The 19,518-nt window shown below is 45.2% G+C and overlaps 1 protein-coding gene across 3 annotated transcripts in view; it reads right to left on the bottom strand.

Annotated features, from left to right (window-relative positions):
• Positions 1-9,315: 9,315 nt before the first annotated feature.
• Positions 9,316-19,518, bottom strand: part of LOC120946865 — a 79,050-nt gene continuing 68,847 nt past the window's right edge. For all 3 annotated transcript variants that reach the window (XM_040361661.1, XM_040361662.1, XM_040361663.1), the window contains exons 13-15: positions 15,639-15,706; positions 12,974-13,078; positions 9,316-9,780 (exon numbers count right to left, since the gene is read on the bottom strand). In XM_040361661.1, the coding sequence (XP_040217595.1) occupies positions 9,629-9,780; positions 12,974-13,078; positions 15,639-15,706 (325 nt within the window). In that variant the 3' untranslated portion in view covers positions 9,316-9,628. The remainder of the gene's footprint in view (positions 9,781-12,973; positions 13,079-15,638; positions 15,707-19,518) is intronic.

Raw genomic sequence — 19,518 nt, 5'->3', positions numbered from 1 at the left:
CCCCCTGTCACAGTGTCATCGGGTACCGTGTACAGATATTTTACTAATCACTGTATTAGTGTCATAGGTGACGCTAGATAGCGTCAGCGTCAATTAGCGTTAATTCCAGACAGCGTCAGATTGCCCGCCACATATTCACTAATACATTATAACCCTTTGAGTAACACTAACACACACACACTATACACCTCCATTACTAGTATAGTCTAAACGGATCAATATCTTTGATCAGATCAGAACTATGCTAGCGTCCCCAATAGTATAGTGTTCTCAAAAATGCAGCATTAGCAGGATCAGCCCCGACACCTGCCAGCACCTGCGTTTAGCCCCCATGCCCCCCCCCCCAACAAGTGCAGTGTCAGTAGATCACTGTAACTTCTGATACACAGTACACAAAACCGCAGCGTTAACAGAGTCAGGCCTAGGGTGACCACATTTCCAAACTGCCATTCAGGGACACCCCCTTTCTCACCTTCCCCAAAAAAAGATGAGGGGGCAGGGGAAATGTAATCTCCTGGTTGATGGGGAATTTGGCGGGTTATTTGTCAGGTGATTGTGCCACCAGATGCAGTGCCGCTTGCCACCCATAGCATGCCACCAGATGCAGTGCTGCTGTCACTCCCTCTGCATGAGCCCAATGCGTAAAAGAAAAGGAGTGGCGTCGCAATCTGGAGAGTGAAGATCACACCAGTCCCTGCTGCTTGCGGCTGGGTGCCATAGAAGGAGGAGGTGCCAAGGTGGGTGGGGACAGCAGTGCTGCACTAGGCACATGCCTCGCTCCCGGCCTCACTGTCTGAGAGTAAATTGTCACTGGTTGCAAGATGCCAGTGCAGCGCTGGCACTAGAAACCAGTTCTGGAAATGTAGTTATTAGTAAGTAGGGGGTGGTGTCCTCTATTTCATTCCGGGACATTGTATTGTCCCGGAATAAAGGTGCCCGGGACCTGGGACAGACATGTCAATTGCGGGACAGTCCCGGGCAATCCGGGACACGTGGGCACCCTAGTCAGGCCTGATCTCTGCTAGTGCTAGCAGTTACATTTTTTTGTAGCGGTTCAAACAGTCCTTGACAGCCAGGTGCTTTTTTACCTGTGAGCCACAGTAGGTACCTATAAATTTATTGGCCAAAATGTCAAATAAAAGGTACACTAGTGAAGAGGCCTACAGGATACTGAGCATGACAGATGAGAGCGATGTCCTCACTGTCAGAGTTAGGCTTAGTATTCAAACTTGTAGAGAGAAGCAGCACCCTGACAGATAGCTCTGATGACGGAGTAGATGTCCTTGCTAAGGTCAGGTGTACCCAACCCCATTCCTGGGTTGCTGAGGTGCAATCGCATGATGATTCCCTGAAAATAAGACCTACCCCGAAAATAAGACCTATCGCTATTCTCCAGGAGGGCTGCAATATAAGCCCTACTCCGAAAATAAGCCCTAGTTCGAGGTGATTGTGTGATTTTTGAGGAATTGCAGTATAATCCTGTTACGGCGGTGTGCAGTGTGTCTGTAGCAGTGTCAGGTGCCTTTGATACAGAGCGGCGCTCAACTGATCTCCCCGCTGGTCTCCTCTTCTCCCGCCTGTCTGCGTGGGATCTTGGCCCCCCCTCCCTTCACAGAGCTTTGGTGGGTCACTGAAAGTACCGTACGGTGCCTCTGCAATCAACGTGTGTGGTATGCAGCATGGATACTCCGGTCTCTTCTCCTGCCTGTCTGCGGGGAGCTTGGTCCCCCTCCCTTCACAGAGCTTCGGCGGGTCACTGAATCTACGGTGCAGAGCCTCTCCAATCAACATGTGTGTGTTATGCAGCATGGATACTCTGGTCTCCACAAGGTACTATTTACAGGTTTTTTTTCCTCACATGCTGGTCTGCTTCGAGCATTACAGAGGGAGGGGGGCTGGGGTCCCTCGCTGGTGGCTGGGAGAGGTGAAGGAAGGCTGAGGTGTTTAGCACTGTTGGATTGCAGGGGCACACACATTCTATATTCTGTGCTACTGTAAAAGAAAGAATTTGGGCATGTTCCAAACTGGGGGTTCATGACAGGCAGGGAGATAGCAAATATATTAAGACCTACCCCGAAAATAAGCCCTACTGAGACTTTTGTTGCCAAAATTAATAAAAGACCCGGGCTTATTTTCGGGGGAAACACGGTAGTGGCGCTCTACCTTCTGGTGAAAATCGTCGTTGCGACGTCATTTCACGCAAAGCACGGCGGGAAATTTCTGGACGACGCATGTGCAGTTCATTCGGCGCGGGGACGCGCTTCATTTAAATGAAACCCGCCCAATTTGAAATCCGCCGCCAGAAATACACTACGCCGCCGTAACTTACGGGGCGAACTTGCTGAGGATTCGAATATACGCCAGGTAAGGTACGGCGGCGTAGTCTATCTCCGATACGCTGCGCCGATCGAAATGTATGTGGATCTGGCCCTCTGTGTCCACGAATACAACCTTAACATGGGAAGGGTGGACTTTGACAACCAGATGATGGTACAAGAAAGTGTTTGTATATTTATTCCAATTGGCTCTGTTCAACGCTTATGTGCTATGCAAAGCGTCAGGAAGAAGTGGATCCTTCCTAAAATTCCAGGAAGAGATCATCACAGCCCTTTTGTTTCCAGAAGGTGCTGTGGCCCAATTTCCAAATCCACATGCAGTGAGCCAGCTGCATAAGAGGCATTTTCCAGATGTCCTCTCTGGTACCTCTACCCAAAGAACACCTTACAAAAGATGATGGCCCGGATTCAGAAACATCTGCCTATCTTTAGGCGGGCGTAGCATATCTCAGATACACTACGCCGCCGTAACTTAGAGCAGCAGGTCCTGTATTCAGAAAGAACTTGCGCTCTAAGTTACGGCGGCGTAGTGTAAATGGTCTGGCGTAAGCCCGCCTAATACAAATTGTCCAGGCAGTGGGCGTGTTGTATTAAAATGAGCCTTGACCCCACGTAAATGACGTTTTTAATGAACGGCGTATGCGCCTTCCGTGGACGTATCCCAGTGCGTATGCTCCAAATTACGCCACAAAGCCTCATTGGTTTTGACGTGAACGTAACTTACGCAAATCCCTATTCGTGAACGACTTACGCAAACAACGCTAAATTCGACGCTGGCCCGACGTCCATACTTAACATTGGCTACGCCTTATATAGCAAGGGTAACTTTACGCCGGAAAAAGCCTTACGTAAACGACGTAAAACAAATGCGCCGGGCGAACGTACGTTTCTGAATCGGCGTATCTACCTAATTTGCATATTCTATGCGTAAATCTACGGAAGCGCCACCTAGCGGCCAGCGTAAATATGCAACTAAGATACGACGGCGTAAGAGACTTACGTCAGTCGTATCTTAGCCAAATTTCGGCGTATCTTGCTTTCTGAATACAGAAAGAAGATACGCCGGCGCATCCTAGAAGTTACGCTGCGTATCAATAGATACGCCAGCGTAACTTCTTTCTGAATCTGGCCCGTTGTGTCTGTAACAAATGCAGATTATAGGCGTGACACCCGCTATTTTTTGTCCCCCCTGTCCTGGCCAACCTGGCCTCTGCATCCAGGACTGTTTCCGTCGCTACCACATACTAGTGGATTATTAGTATACGGTAAAGCATGGCACAATCCTAGGGCACACAATTTCACGGGGTCTCTGAAGATGTTAGATGGCCATCGCATTTTGAGAGACCCTAGCCTGGAATGTTTAAAGTTTTTTATAGTTACAAAAAGTGTAAAAAAAAAACATAAAAAAGAAAAAAGCCAAATATATTTTTTGTTTTATTGGAGGTAATGTTCTGTTCTTACTGTACTGTATACTATATTGCTACATTGTAATGTTTTATTGTTAACCAGTTCCATCTTTTTTGCCGGCAGTTTCGGCCTTGCATTTAAATCAGGACATTATTTTGCCTTCTTTTTTCTCTCACCCCCGTTCAGCAGAAGAGAGGCGACTGCATTCTTTGGATGTTGTCCGGGCAGTCCAGGTTTATTTGTCTAGCTCTGCGGAGGTCCGAGGACAGGGCTCAAGTCCTGTGGGAACGGAGTCCCTGCACTTTTTTCACAGCAGGAACGCAGTTCCCTTTGCAGGACTAGAGCAGCCGAGCCGCCCGAACCAATCCTTCACTAGCTTAAAGTTCTTTCTAAATCCCGCGATAACTCGCGGCAGACAAAAGCAAAAAACATTGCGGCATCGAGGAAGTGAAGGAATACCCACACACTACCTGATGAATCCATATACAGTGAGGAAAATAAGTATTTGAACACCCTGCTATTTTGCAAGTTCTCCCACTTGGAAATCATGGAGGGGTCTGAAATTGGCATCGTAGGTGCATGTCCACTGTGAGAGACATAATCAAAAAAAAAATTCCAGAAATCACTTTATTTGTATGATACAGCTGCAAATAAGTATTTGAACACCTGTCTATCAGCTAGAATTCTGACCCTCAAAGACCTGTTAGTCTGCCTTTAAAATGTCCACCTCCACTCCATTTATTATCCTAAATTAGATGCACCTGTTTGAGGTCATTAGCTGCATAAAGACACCTGTCCACCCCATACAATCAGTAAGAATCCAACTACTAACATGGCCAAGACCAAAGAGCTGTCCAAAGACACTAGAGACAAAATTGTACACCTCCACAAGGCTGGAAAGGGCTACGGGGAAATTGCCAAGCAGCTTGGTGAAAAAAGGTCCACTGTTGGAGCAATCATTAGAAAATGGAAGAAGCTAAACATGACTGTCAATCTCCCTCAGACTGGGGCTCCATGCAAAATCTCACCTCGTGGGGTCTCAATGATCCTAAGAAAGGTGAGAAATCAGCCCAGGACTACACGGGAGGAGCTGGTCAATGACCTGAAAAGAGCTGGGACCACCATTTCCAAGGTTACTGTTGGTAATACACTAAGACGTCATGGTTTGAAATCATGCATGGCACGGAAGGTTCCCCTGCTTAAACCAGCACATGTCAAGGCCCGTCTTAAGTTTGCCAATGACCATTTGGATGATCCAGAGGAGTCATGGGAGAAAGTCATGTGGTCAGATGAGACCAAAATAGAACTTTTTGGTCATAATTCCACTAACCGTGTTTGGAGGAAGAAGAATGATGAGTACCATCCCAAGAACACCATCCCTACTGTGAAGCATGGGGGTGGTAGCATCATGCTTTGGGGGTGTTTTTCTGCACATGGGACAGGGCGACTGCACTGTATTAAGGAGAGGATGACCGGGGCCATGTATTGCGAGATTTTGGGCAACAACCTCCTTCCCTCAGTTAGAGCTTTGAAGATGGGTCGAGGCTGGGTCTTCCAACATGACAATGACCCAAAGCACACAGCCAGGATAACCAAGGAGTGGCTCTGTAAGAAGCATATCAAGGTTCTGGCGTGGCCTAGCCAGTCTCCAGACCTAAACCCAATAGAGAATCTTTGGAGGGAGCTCAAACTCCGTGTTTCTCAGCGACAGCCCAGAAACCTGACTGATCTAGAGAAGATCTGTGTGGAGGAGTGGGTCAAAATCCCTCCTCCAGTGTGTGCAAACCTGGTGAAAAACTAAAAGAAACGTTTGACCTCTGTAATTGCAAACAAAGGCTACTGTACCAAATATTAACATTGATTTTCTCAGGTGCTCAAATACTTATTTGCAGCTGTATCATACAAATAAATAGTTAAAAAAATCATACATTGTGATTTCTGGATTTTTTTTTTTGATTATGTCTCACAGTGGACATGCACCTACAATAACAATTTCAGACCCCTCCATGATTTCCAAGTGGGAGAACTTGCAAAATAGCAGGGTGTTCAAATACTTATTTTCCTCACTGTACAGGAAGCAGCCAGTAACATAAAGGATTACTAAGGTACAGTGGATAGAAAAAAAAAAAAAACATGCGGTTTAGTAATTATGCATATGAGCGTACGGTATCATTTTTTTTTTTTGTTGGGGGAGTGGATCTTGGGTGGGAGTTCCCACACTTTTTCCCCCAGGACTTGACCCCTGTCCATGGATCAGACTTTTTTTTTTTTTATTGGGTTTTACCAAAAGAACCCAGAAAAGGGCTGGCAGCTTCTAAAGCTTCCATTGCCAATAATGCCCGTCAATTGGTCATTCAGGCCAAGGGCTGAAACATAAAGCTCCTCTCTTTAGGGTGAGAGCTCATTCTACCAGGGGTGTAAGAACCTCCTGGGCTTTTCGCCATTAGGCATCTGTGGCTCAGATTTGTAAGGCTGCTACCTGGTCCTCAGGGCATATGTTCACAAAATTTATCAAGAGGATTCGGCTTTCCGCCACAGTGTTCTGCGGGCTGCCGTATAAAAACGGAAGGTCTATTGTTTGGCAGGGTGTCTCCCTTCCCTTAAGGCTATTGTTCTAGGATGTCCCAGTAGGTAATGAATATTAGCCCAACTCTGTGTCCCGTGATGTATAAAAAAGAAAAAATAGGATACAAGTGACAGCTCTGCACTCTGTATGCAATGCAATCCTGGTATGTAATGCCCCTTTAAGACCCTCCTACTGTTTGTGAAATCTGAACGGGGTGGTGGTTGAGTTCCTGCACCTATTTTCTGAGAAAAAAAAGCTCTGCTTGTACCATAAAGAATTGTGCACAGGCGTATTGCCGTGATGTGAATGGCAGTGGCAGAATTCTGCAGATTCCTGCAGGTGTTTTTTGACAGGTGTGAGTGTACAGCTGTGGCCACCGAGCCCATACACCTCAATGACAGGTTGTCGGGGGCTGCAGCAATTTGAGGCCGTTCACAGGAGCCAACGATTACCTGTGACAATCACTGCTGGACGCACTTTGCCGTTGAAATCAGAGCCACTCACGCCTGTCAAAAACAGCCACAGGTTTCAGATTCCTGCCACTTCCATTCTCACCGTGGCAAAACATCTGTGTGAATGTAGTCCCCTTTTTAGGCAGGATGGACCCTGTCCGATTAGCTCACAGATCCTCTGCTGATGGCACATCCGTGTCCTCTCAGTATCTGCAGAGTAGATACGGATAGAGCCAGCCCTGCTCTATGGGTGGCCAGGAATCTGATGTGCTTTTACACCTGACTGTCCTCTGATCAGTTTCACCCAAAACGGAAGAAGCTGCAGTGCTGATCAACGTATTCTGACAGCAGAGGTGTCCCCTCTGTCAGAATACAATGGCACGGCGGGTAGGATTCCGCCATCCACCTTGCTTGTGTGCAATGGGGAATCCATTCATTTTTATTGATAAAAAATAAATAAAAAAAAACACACAAATCTATGGCCAACCTTAGACCCCTTCCATATGGACTTTCTGATCCAGTCCGTCTGTCAGTTTTTCAGGTGGACCCAATCGTGGGTTCCATATAAGTCTATAGGTAGATGGATGTAAATGGACGAGCATCAGTTTACATTCGCTTACCTCCGAGTCTGTCCATGTCTGGAAAAAAAAATGCAAAAAGTCTGCATTCTTTTCTGGTTTTCCGGGCCAAAACATGACAGGTTGGAGGAAGTATGATGTATAGAGAAGCAAGTCAGACAACCATAGACCTAATATGGGTTCAGAAAGTTCCTGTTTTTAAATGGAGCTAAACACTGAATGGACACAAAAAGTGACCTCTGAACCATTCTCTACCAATTCCACGGGGGATCAGTTCATTGACTCCTTGCTTAATGGAACAGATGACACCTGCTAGAAAGGGGCCTTACAACTTTTATTTGTTGCTCTAGTTCAGTGGTCTTCAAGCTGCTGCCCAGGGGCCAGATGCAATTCATTGCTTGCCTTTGTCCAGGCCTTGAATCTCTATTCCTTCCACTGACACCAATGATGTGGCACTACTCCTTCCACTGACACCAATGATAGGGCACTACTCCTTCCACTGACACCAATGCTGGGGCACTACTCCTTCCAATGACACCAATGATGTGGCACTATTCATCCCCTTAATACCAAAGATGGGACACTCTTTACCCCCAGTGACCCCAGGACATTTTCTACTCTTACTGCCCACAGTCCGGCTCCCCCAAGTCTGAAGGACAATAAACTGGCCTTTGGTTCTGATGGTGCCACCATTGATTTTTGAAATTCGGCTGACCAAGCCTTCATGTTGCTACAGAAAATGTGTCTGGGAATCTTCTTTCTCTCCGGGAATTTTCTTTTCTTTACTTGCACAATTCTCCCATCATTGATTAGAAAATCGTTTGTTTTTCAAAACATTTCCAACAAGTCCAATTCCTCAAATTTGATAGCCGCACGAAAATCAGCTGTTGCTGCAGCCCACCAGCGGTGCGAAATTCGTACGAAAATTCTTAGAATTTTAGAAAAAAAAATTCGAAAGAAAATTCTTTCGAAATTCAAACTGTGTATTGCCGGCATAAGACCCCTATCACACTGGGTCGGTTTGCAGGCGCTACAGCGCTAAAAATAGCACCTGCAAACCGAACCTGAAACAGCCGCTGCTGTTATCACACTGGATCGGTTCGCTAGCAGGACGGTAAAGAAAGTCCTGCTAGCAGCATCTTTGGAGCAGTGTGTGTGTATACTGCACCTCCATCGCTCCTTCCCATTGAAATCAATAGGGCACCGCGGTATAGCTGCAGTGCTCCATTGATTTCAATGGGAAGGAGCGATGGAGGAGTGGCAAAACGAATCTGCAGAGGTGCTTTGCAGTGTTTTTTTAACCCTTTCTCAGCCACTAGCGGGGGGTAAAACCACCCCCTCCCGCTAGCAGCCGAATAGTGCCGCGAAATTGATGGTAAAGTGTCGCTAAAATCGGCGGCGCTTTACCGCCGACGCTGCCCCTGCCCCTGTGTGAAAGGGGCCTTAACCAAATTGTCAAACCATCCAATAGCTGGTGCCAATTGATCACATGTGTAGCATCATGGCAGTTGATAATTAAACGGAGGCCAAGATGCCAGCTTCCTTGGCTGAAAATGATAGGAGGGTTTACTTCCACTTTAAGAAAGTTTGGAGACCCCTACTCTAGTTGGGCTTTGTAAAGGGATTAAATACCTGAGTTCTTGCTTTTGCCTTAAAAAAATAAAAATATATTAGACACACGCACATTTGTATAAAATATATATATACAATTTTTTATTTACAAATGTGTAATTTTTTTGTCCTCATTAAAGAGAATTTGCTTACTTCCTGTCTCAGTGACCACACGGCAGTGGAGAGAACATTTTTCCAATGGTACAGAAACAGCAATATAAACCTACAGGGGTTATAATCATTCATGATTCTCTCCAAAACGACAATAAATAAAAAAGGACAAAAGTTAAAATGAAAAAGAAATAGAGAGGGCAGAAACATGTAAATTGTGGGGATTCTTACAAAATTAAAACAAAGCCAAGCGCTACAATGTTTGATATTTTATTAAAAATATAAATACATCTATTTCTTTGAGAAAAAGAGAAAATCGCCAGCGCTCAAATCACTATATCAGCGCAAAAGAACATTTACACGTGTCATGAAGAGTTCCTTAAAATGACAGTTGGAGGCAACAATGGAGTTGCCCAAGAGGCGTAAGGAGGAGCCTGTACTATGGGAAGGTCAGACTGACAAGGACAGAGGTAATTAGCCAATAGGAAAATTAATAGGTCAGGCTGCAGGAAGCGGATTGGGTAGATTAGGCAGCAGGGTCACAATGGGTTGTCCCATTAGCGGAGATCAATTTGCGGGATGAAGCTTGGCACGGGCATTCCGTAGTCGCTGCTCTTCTTGAAGGTTGCGGAGACAGGCGTTTCGGCTGATAAACTGGACGTGGCACTGCGGGAACCAGCCGGAATGGAGATCGGAAAGGCGCATTCCACATAACCAGCCTGGAGTAGAAAATCAGACATTAGCCAGGAAAATGGACACAAATATATCAAAACTGAAAGGCCCCATCAGTGATCTTCCCTTATTTGTTTGCCTTTGTTCTGTAAAATATACCAATGCAAGCGTTTTGTTCTGCTGGAATTGCAGCGAGATTCGAACTTCCCTTATTAAAGGGGTGGTTCACCCTAAAAAACACTTTCTCTAATTACACTGGCCTCCCACATTACAATACGATTATGCCTGTTATGTTTTTTTTGATGCTGTACATACCTTCGTACAGCTATTCACCCGTGGCTTCGGGGTTACGAGTCCCGCGGGAGTGGGCGTTCCCCACATGCTGGTGATTGACGTTTTGACAAAAAAACAGCTCCCCCCGTCGCGTAAGCTGCGTCACGACTGGCGAAAGGAGCCGAACGGCGAGTCGGCGCTATACTGCGCCTGCGCATCGCCGTTCGGCTCCTTTCGCCAATCGTGACGCGGCTTACGCGACGGGGGGAGCTGTTTTTTTGTCAAAACGTCAATCACCAGCATGTGAGGAACGCCCACTCCCACGGGACTCGCAACCCCCGAAGCCACAGGTGAATAGCTGTACGAAGGTATGTACAGCATCAAAAAAAACATAACAGGCATAATCATATTGTAATGTGGGGGGCCAGTGTAATTAGAGAAAGTGTTTTTTAGGGTGAACCTCCCTTTAAGCTGACAGCACAGAGCTTCTGCTTTACTGAGATCCAGGGCCACCATCAGGGGGGTACAGGCATTACACCTGTAAGGGGCCCGAATTTCCTCCAGGGGCCTGGTCGCCCGCCACGGCTGGAGGGAGGAGAGGAGCGAGAACACTCTCTTCGTCAGAACCCCCCCCAGGTTCTCAACAGGGCTGTCTTAATAGCATCATGGGCCCCTGGGCAAAGTAATGCTCTGGGGCCCCTACAATGATGACAGTGCAGGTAAACAGACATCAAGTAGGTAGGAGGCAGACTGCCTCCCCTGTGCATCTATCACTCTCAGTGCCATCATGGGCAGTGCGGGCTCAAGGACAAGCTGCTTTGGGGAAAGTGCAGGGGCCCCCCATGCAGCTGGGGCCCCTGGGCAGTGCCCAGGTGTGCCCTCTCATTAAGACAGCCCTGGTTCTCAACGTGCTCGGCAGGAGGGAGGAAAGTTGAGATAGCACCCCCCTGGTTCTCATCTCGTGGCTGGAGAGGGGGGCCCAGGCCTAACGCTTTATAAGGGCCCCCAAAATTTCTGATGGCTGCCCTGCTGAGAACAACTACAGAACACCCCCCCTCCCCATGTTTACTTGAGATGATGCAAGTGGGACATTCTGTAGTCCTGATTTAGCATGACACATAGGACCTTAGGACAGAAAGTGTTACTAGCAGGATCACCAGATGAAAATAAAAGGGGATTAAAGTGGATGTCACAATGTAGAGAATAAGATTTCCTATCATCTGTGCCCAGTCTTGCCAGCTCTGAGCAATCCTCTTTTATTGTTCAGTGAAAATTAACAGACTTCCAGATAAAAACCTGTCTAAATAAAAAGTCCTTTCCGTCCCCTTGCTTCGAGTGACATACATTACCTCTCACAATGAACTGTGGATCACCCCCCATATTATGATAAACATCCAGGAATGTGCATGTGTCCAAGCTAGTGCACGAGATATGTAAAAACCCTGTCACTCGAAGCAAGGGGACGGAAAGGACTTTTTATTTAGACAGGTTTTTATCTGGAAGTCTGTTAATTTTCACTGAACAGTAAAAGAGGATTGCTCAGAGCTGGATTAACTCTGTGTGGCAAGACTGGGCACAGATGATAGGAAATCTTATTCTCTACATTGTGACATAAAAGTGGGTTTACATCCACTTTAAGCCTGAAATAAAAAAATTAAAAAAGAAGAAAACCAAGGAGCCTCTCTGGATCGGTATCATTCACACTTAAATTGACTACTTTTGAATTTTTTCTACTAGTGTCGCTTTATTTTTGCTTTTCTTATGAGCCAAAACCTGTTCCAACTTTAATGCTAGCCCCTGCGTGGGCAGAACTTTTGCATATTTACCACTTGTTAAAACTGAATAAAAACGTTTGAAACAGAAAAAAATTACGAAATTACCAGTTAAAGTATAGCAAAAAATGGCCTGGTCATGAAGGGGGTAAAAACTTCCGTAGCTCAAGTAGTTAATAAAGCAGACATGTTTACTTCAGCTATTGGACTCCTTTGGCTGTCTCTTACTGGCAGTTTTGTGGACATACAGGTACTTTGGGTATATGTTGGTTGTCCTTAAGGGTACATGACCATTGTAACATTTGGTTTATGGTGAACAACTTCTCACTGACCATACTAAGCTTGGGTGTAGGTATTCCACTAGATTATAGACCTTCTATCATTCACATTCCCATATAGACCAGGGGTCTCCAAACTGCGGCCCTGGGGCCAGATGCGGCCCTTTGCTTGCCTGTATCCGGCCCTTGAGGCTCTTTCCACTGACACCAACAATGGGGCCTAGATCCTCCCACTGTCACCAACAATGGGGCCAAAAATCCTTCCACTGTCACCAACAATGGGGCTATTAAAAATTCCCACTGTCACCAACAATGGGGCCATAAAACCACCCACTGTCACCAACAATGGGGCCATAAAACCACCCACTGTCACCAACAATGGGGCCATAAAACCACCCACTGTCACCAACAATGGGGCTATAAGTCCTCCCACTGTCACCAACAATGGGGCACTATTCCTCCCACTGACGCCAACTATTTCTCCCCCTAATACCAAAGATGGGGCATTGTTTTCCCCCCCACTGGGCACAGTCCGGCCCCCCTAAAGTCTGAAGGATAGTGAACTGGCCCTTTGCTAAGAAAGTTTGGAGACCCCTGCCCTAGACTCTATGCACTGTTCCCTAGGTGATGCCATCATTTTATATACTGTACATGGTATGTAGCCAAGAGGGTAACTACCTGTCTATAACTATAATCAATTTCAGCCAATAGCCAACATCAGGCTACAAGTCATCCGATCGTGTTGGGACAATTTCCCCCCCGAGAAGGAAAATCAGCGGCACAAATTCTGAACATGAAGAAAATGTATCCATGATCATCATCATAAGAGACCAAGACGTGGCTACAAAGTTTTCCTGAAGGGACCCTGAGCCGCGCCCTATTGAAATTCAGTTGCTGGGTGTGTCGGCGTCACTTACCGTCATCACTGCTCTGTGTCACCATGAGGGTGTCCGCCTTCTCCAGCGACAGTTCGTCATTTTCCCGCGCTTTGTAGGACTTTAAACATTGCACCTGTTTAAGGCCTAAAAATAAATCAATTTAGAAATATTAGAAGGATTCATGTGTACGGAAAATAGCATTAGTATAAAAAAGTGGTTTGATATGGGGGGGGGCACAAAAAAGAGGAGGAGCAGAGAGCGGCAGCAGGGGACCACAGAAGAGGAGGTTCAGGGCTGCTCTGTGCAAAACCATTGCAGCAAGCAGGTAAGTGTAACATGTTTTTTATTACCTGTACATGCACTTTCATCATTTCTAATTTGCAAAAAAACACAAAGCAGTCAGAGTGCTACTAAAGGTGCCTTTACACACACATGAACTTTAATGTCATGCCAGTGTAGCGCCCCCTGCTCCTGTTGAGTAGGCGCTATTTTGTACATTTAGTTACCTGAGCTGTAGTTTAGCTCAGAGGATTATACCAAATTGTGGGTTTCTGTTCCAGTCCAGCTGTATTGCACATATTCCCCTTGCCTGCAGGTGTCGCTGTCATCGGGAGTCAAGGTTGGAAATGCAATAAGCTGGGTACATTGGGGGCCTTCTTCCCAGAAGCAGCCCAGTGGGCGTGGTCAACCCGCTGTGCATTCTGGGGGAGGGTACTTAAAGTGGAAGTAAACCCTCCTATCGTTTTCAGCCTAGGAAGCGGCCATCTTGACCTCTGTTTAATCTGAAACTGCCATGATGCTGTACATGTGACCTGTTATGAAATCAGCCATTGGATGGTTTTGCAGTTTGGTTGAGAGCACAAACAAATGTGACAGCTAGCATTTCCGGCATGCCGGGAATGTTAACTGTTTTTGTAACTATCAACCTGAAGGGTTTACTTCCACTTTAAGGAACATACACCGTTCTGGCAGGGTTTTCCGATCCTAACCAGATGGACCTCCTGGCCTCAGGAATGCGCTGACAGTTTTTTTTCCGGTCTCGGGGGCCTGCTGGCTCTCAGTCCCCGCTCTAATTCATCCCAAAGGTGTTCTATTGGGTTGAGGTCAGGACTCTGCAGGCCAGTCAAGTTCCTCCACCCCAAACTCACTAATTCATGTCTTGGTGCGCAGTCATATTGGAACAGGAAGGGGCCATCCCCAAACTGTTCCCACAAAGTTGGGAGCAATAAATTATCCAAAATGTCTTGGTATGCTGATGCCTTAAGAGTTCCCTACACTGGAACTAAAGGGCCAAGCCCAACCCCATAAACAAAAAAAAACCCACACCAAAATCCCCCCTCCTTTGGACCGGTGCTCAAAGCAAGGTCCATAAAGTCATAGATGAGCAAGTTTGGGGTGGAGGAAGTTGACAGGCCTGCACAGAGTCCTGACCTCAACCTGAGCGGAGACTGCGAGCCAGGCCTTCTTGTCCAACATCAGTGCCTGACCTCACAAATGCACTTCTGGAAGAATGGTCAAACATTCCCATAGACACACTCCTAAATCTTGTGGACAGCCTTCCCAGAAGAGTTGAAGGTGTTATAGCTGCAAAGGGTGGGCCAACTCAATATGGAACCCTACGGACTAAGACTGGGATGCCATCAAAGATCAGATGCATGTAAAGGCAGGTGTCCCAATACTTTTGACAATATAGGGCCAGATTCTCAAAGAGCTTACGCCGGCGCAACGCCATTTGCGCCGCCTAAGTCCTAATCTGTCCCGGCGTATCTATGCGACTGATTCTTAGAATCAGTTACGCATAGATATCCATTAGATCTGACAGGCGTAAGGCTCTTACGCTGTCAGATCTTAGATGCATTTTTTTTTTCCGCCGCTAGGTGTCGCCGACGTCGTTTTCCCCGTCTATGCAATTTACGCGAGATTCCCGAACGTACGCGCGGTCGACGCAGTGAATTTACGACGTTTCCGTAGCTTTTGCGACGCGTAAAGTTGCCCCTGCTATATGAGGGGCAACCAATGTTAAGTATGGCCGTCGTTCCTGCGCCAAAATTTTAAAAAGTACATCGTTTGCGTAAGTCGTCCGTGAATGGCGCTGGACGCCATTTACGTTAACGTCTAAACCAATGACGTCCTTGCGACGTCATTTAGCGCAATGCACATCGGGACATTTTAGGGACGGCGCATGCGCAGTACGATCGGCGCGGGAACGCGCTTAATTTAAATGATCCACGCCCCCTACCTGGATCATTTGAATTAGGCGAGCTTGCGCCGGAGAATTTACGGTACGCCGCCGCAACTTTACAGGCAAGTGCTTTGTGAATCAAGCACTTGCCCGTAAAACTTGCGGCCGCGTAACGTAAACGAGATACGTTACGGCCGCATAGTTTAACGCCGATCTACGAGAATCTGGCCCATAGTGTATATATAAAAAGTGCAGCCTATAGGGCCATCATCCTGATCCTCCCCTCCCCCACTTGATAGGTCACTGTCCTAGTATAAGGATGGGGCTGATTTACTTAAACAGATTAATGCAAAAGTTAGCGACCAATCAGTTTGCAGATTTCATGCTATGAAAAAGCTAAACAAAAGTTCTGATTGGTCGATATGGGCAGCTACTCTACTTTTGTCCTCATTTTCGGGGGTTATATAAAAATCGTAGCCCGTGCATGTCACTGAGTTGATGAATAGAAGGTTGGCGGCTTACCATCTTTTATGTAGTCGGCTTCCTCTCTAGTTGGCGTCAGTGCGTAGATCCATCTCAGCTTCTGACTCCTGCAAAGATAACACAATGATATTATAGATTTCTTATTACGTGTGTATCATTATTTATTCTAGGTGGATACATATTGCTGTACATATAGAACGTAACCAAATATTGTTGATAAGCGCAAATTTGCAGAAATATTCCTCCTGCAAAACTGCTTGTTTTGTGTGAATGCCAGCAAAAACTGAAATTTACTAGATTATTTTCTCTCCAGGTCAGATGTTCTTCAGAATAAATTGTGAAAGCGGGAAAATGCTGCATTATGACCACTAGATGGTGCTGACGATCACATACTTATTTACTATGATCGTCAGCTCCATTTATAGGCATGATGTAGTACTTCCCTTGCTGGCATTCACAGAAAGAATGTGCATACAGTTTCGCAGGACAAATAGCTTTGCAAATTGCATTTTATTTTTTATTTTTTATGCATCTACCTTTCTTTTCAGAAGGATGGCACCATCTTTGTATTATTCAGGATTGCCATCTACTTCCAGCACTGATATTCCAGCTCATTGCATTTCAGATAAAACATTTGAGCACCTGAATTTGACCTGGTACCAGTGGTCAGAGAGGTGGAGAAAGAAGCAGCACAAGGAGCCAACCAGTTGTCCTGCAGGGCAGGAGCATGCCAATAGCAGGGGAGAGCAGAGTGACTGAAAGGTGTCCTCAACAGTCTGCTGTGTCTCCCATGACTGTCCAGACACAGGCGGGGGGGGGGGGGGGCGAGACTTGTAAATGTGACTGAGATGCAGCTGAGAAAAATCAGGTCCCCTCCCCTGCTAAACAGCGAGTGCTGCAGTGTCCAGGACTGGATGGACAGAGATGCAGACCCTTGTCTAGGTGAAACCACCCCCTTATCTATTTTATCTGCTTGCCTGGAGTTTAGCTTTAAACCTTGAAAAATCCATTCCATATTGTAGCTAAATAATTAGAATTTTTGTGATTTGTTTATTATATGATAGGCACCAGAACAAAAATAAAATAAAAATGATATAATATTCTTTTTTTAAACTATTATGTCCCAAATTCTGGATTTACACAATAAAAAAAAATAAAAAATATGCATATATATTATATATATAAATAAAAAATATGCATATATAAAATCACACACACACACATATATATATATATATAAAAATAAAACATATTTTTTATAGTGTAAATCCAAGATTTGGGTCATAATAGTTAAAAATAATAATAATAATAAATATATGTATATAATATACAGTGTGTATATATATATATATATAATGGGCCAGATTCAGATAGGAGATACGACGGGGTATCTCTGAGTCCGGCCGTCGTATCTATGCGCCTGATTCATAGAATCAGGTTACGCATAGCTATCCCTAAGATCCGACAGGTGTAAGTGACTTACACCGTCGGATCTTAGGCTGCAATTCCAGGCCGGCCGCTAGGTGGCGCTTCCGTGTTGAATATGCAAATTAGCATTTACGCCGATTCAGAAATGAACGACCGCCCGGCGATTTTTTTTTTTACGTCGTTTGCGTTCGGCTTTTTCCAGCAGAAAGTTACCCCTGTTATAGCAGAGGTAAGTGCGGCGTACTATGTTAAGTATGGCCGTCGTTCCCGCGCCGAGTTTTAAATTTTTTACGTCGTTTGTGCAAGTCGTTCGCGAATACGGCTGGACGTAATTTACGTTAACGTTGAAACCAATGACGTCCTTGCGACGTCATTTGGAGCAATGCATGCTGGGAAAATTTGCGGACGGCGCGGGGACGCGCCCGATTTAAATAGTACACTCCCCCTAGCCGCGGAATTTTAATTCCGCCGGGGGATTTACGATACGCCGCCGCAAGTTTTGAGGTAAGTGCTTTCTGAATTAAGCACTCGCCTCAAAAACTTGCGGCGGCGGATCGTAAATCAGATAGGTTAGTGGATCTTCACACACACACTGTATGTTATATATTTATAATAATTATTATTATTTTTTTTAACTATTATGACCCAAATTCTGGATTTACACAATCCACTCGAAACTGGATACCCATGAAATATTCATGCCATCCTGCTAAGCTGCAGGTAAAGGGAACCTGACACGACTGCCCCTGGAACAGGCATTAGGTGCAGCAGTTGTAATGCAATAGGAATGACTGTAAGCAGTTGACCCGGCAGCAGTAAAAGGTGGATTATTTTGGCCCTCGGAGAAGAATTTCAGGGCTCGTGGTATTGCCTTACCGGCTCCATGTTTACAGTAACAAGGGATTATGGGGAGGAATTCAGAGGTGACAGCCTCAGTTCAACGGCTTTATCCTCCAGTAGGTTCCTCATTAGTGTTAAGTGAATAATGAAAAAAATAAAATGTTCACCTTTTGGTCTCAGTCCACATTTCTTCTATTTAATAAAGTCAAATTTTTTTTTTTCCTACTTGATTGACTTATTTTAACCACTTCAATACCGGGCATTTTCATCTCCTTTTATCATTTTCCCCACAAATAGAGCTTTCTTTTGGTGGTATTTGATTACCTCTGCAGTTTTTATTTTTTGCTTTATAAACAAAAATAGAGCGAACATTTAAAAAAAAAAAGCAATATTTTTTACTTTTTGCTATAATAAATATCCCCCCCCCCCAAAAAAAATTATATATATTTCCTTAGATTAGGCCGATGTGTAGTATTCTACATATTTTTGGTAAAAAAAAAAAAAAATCTACAAAATAAGGGATAGTTTTATGGCATTTTTATTAATAATTCTTTTTTACTAGTAAATGCGGCGGTCAGTGATTTTTATCGTGACTGCGACATTATGGCGGACACATTTGGCGCTATTTTGGGACCATTCACATTTAACACAGCGATCAGTGCTATAAAAATGCATTGATTCCGGCATAAATGTGACTGGCAGTGAAGGGGGTTAACCAGTAGGGGGCACTGAAGGGGTCAAGTGTGTCCTAGGGATGTGTTCTAACTTTGGGGGGGGCGTGGCTACGTGTGACACAACACTGATCACCGCTCCCGATTACAGGGAGCTGTGATCAGTGTCCTTTTCACTAGGCAGAGACGATCATCGAGTCCGCGGGTCCCGTGGTCAGACTCATGGAACTTGCACGCGACTGCAACCCCGGGCCTTAAAGGCGACGTATACTTGCGTCGATCTGCCCAGCCGTGCCATTCTGCTGACGTATATAGTCATGCATTCAAAAACAACAACAAAAATAAACACAAAAAGATAAAAAACATTTATATTTTTGGGGAAATTTAGAAATTGACCCCACAGTACTTTATTTTTGTTCTGCTACTAGATGTCCTCAGTCTGAGCCCAGGTCATCCCGGACGAGCCCCCAATCCTGTGACTGATCAGTGATCGGAGAAGCAGTGCAGCGATGAGAAATTATTTTCACAAAGAGGGGAGAAACACTATAATACATACCTCCCAACTTTTTGAGATGGGAATGAGGGACACCTATTAGCAAAATAATGTAGGTATAGGACACGCCCCTTGACACACCCCCTTAAAGGAGAATTATACAAAAAAAAATGCCACAAGTGCTTTTTTTTTTTTTTTTTTAACCACTACTATTCCTTTTATATTGGCTTTTGGAATTTACAAATGCAGCAATTTAGAAATTGGATGAAAAGTTTAGCACTGGGAAACATTTAAAAAAATATATATATATGACCAAAATGAGGGACTAATGAGAAAGAGAAACAGAGGGACTTTGTTCTATATCAGGGACAGTCCCTCAAAAAAAAGAAAAGTCAGGAGCTATGAGAATGCACCAAAAATGTATAAAAAAAAACACACCAGAATGCAGAAATTGTGGTGTGAACCGGCCCTTAGGACTTTGCTGTAC

Source organism: Rana temporaria, chromosome 8 (genome assembly GCF_905171775.1).
Source record: "Rana temporaria chromosome 8, aRanTem1.1, whole genome shotgun sequence".
In the NCBI taxonomy this organism is placed as follows: domain Eukaryota; kingdom Metazoa; phylum Chordata; class Amphibia; order Anura; family Ranidae; genus Rana; species Rana temporaria.
The sequence above is the reverse complement of the archived record's forward strand: the minus strand, read 5'-3'. Positions and strand labels throughout refer to the sequence as shown.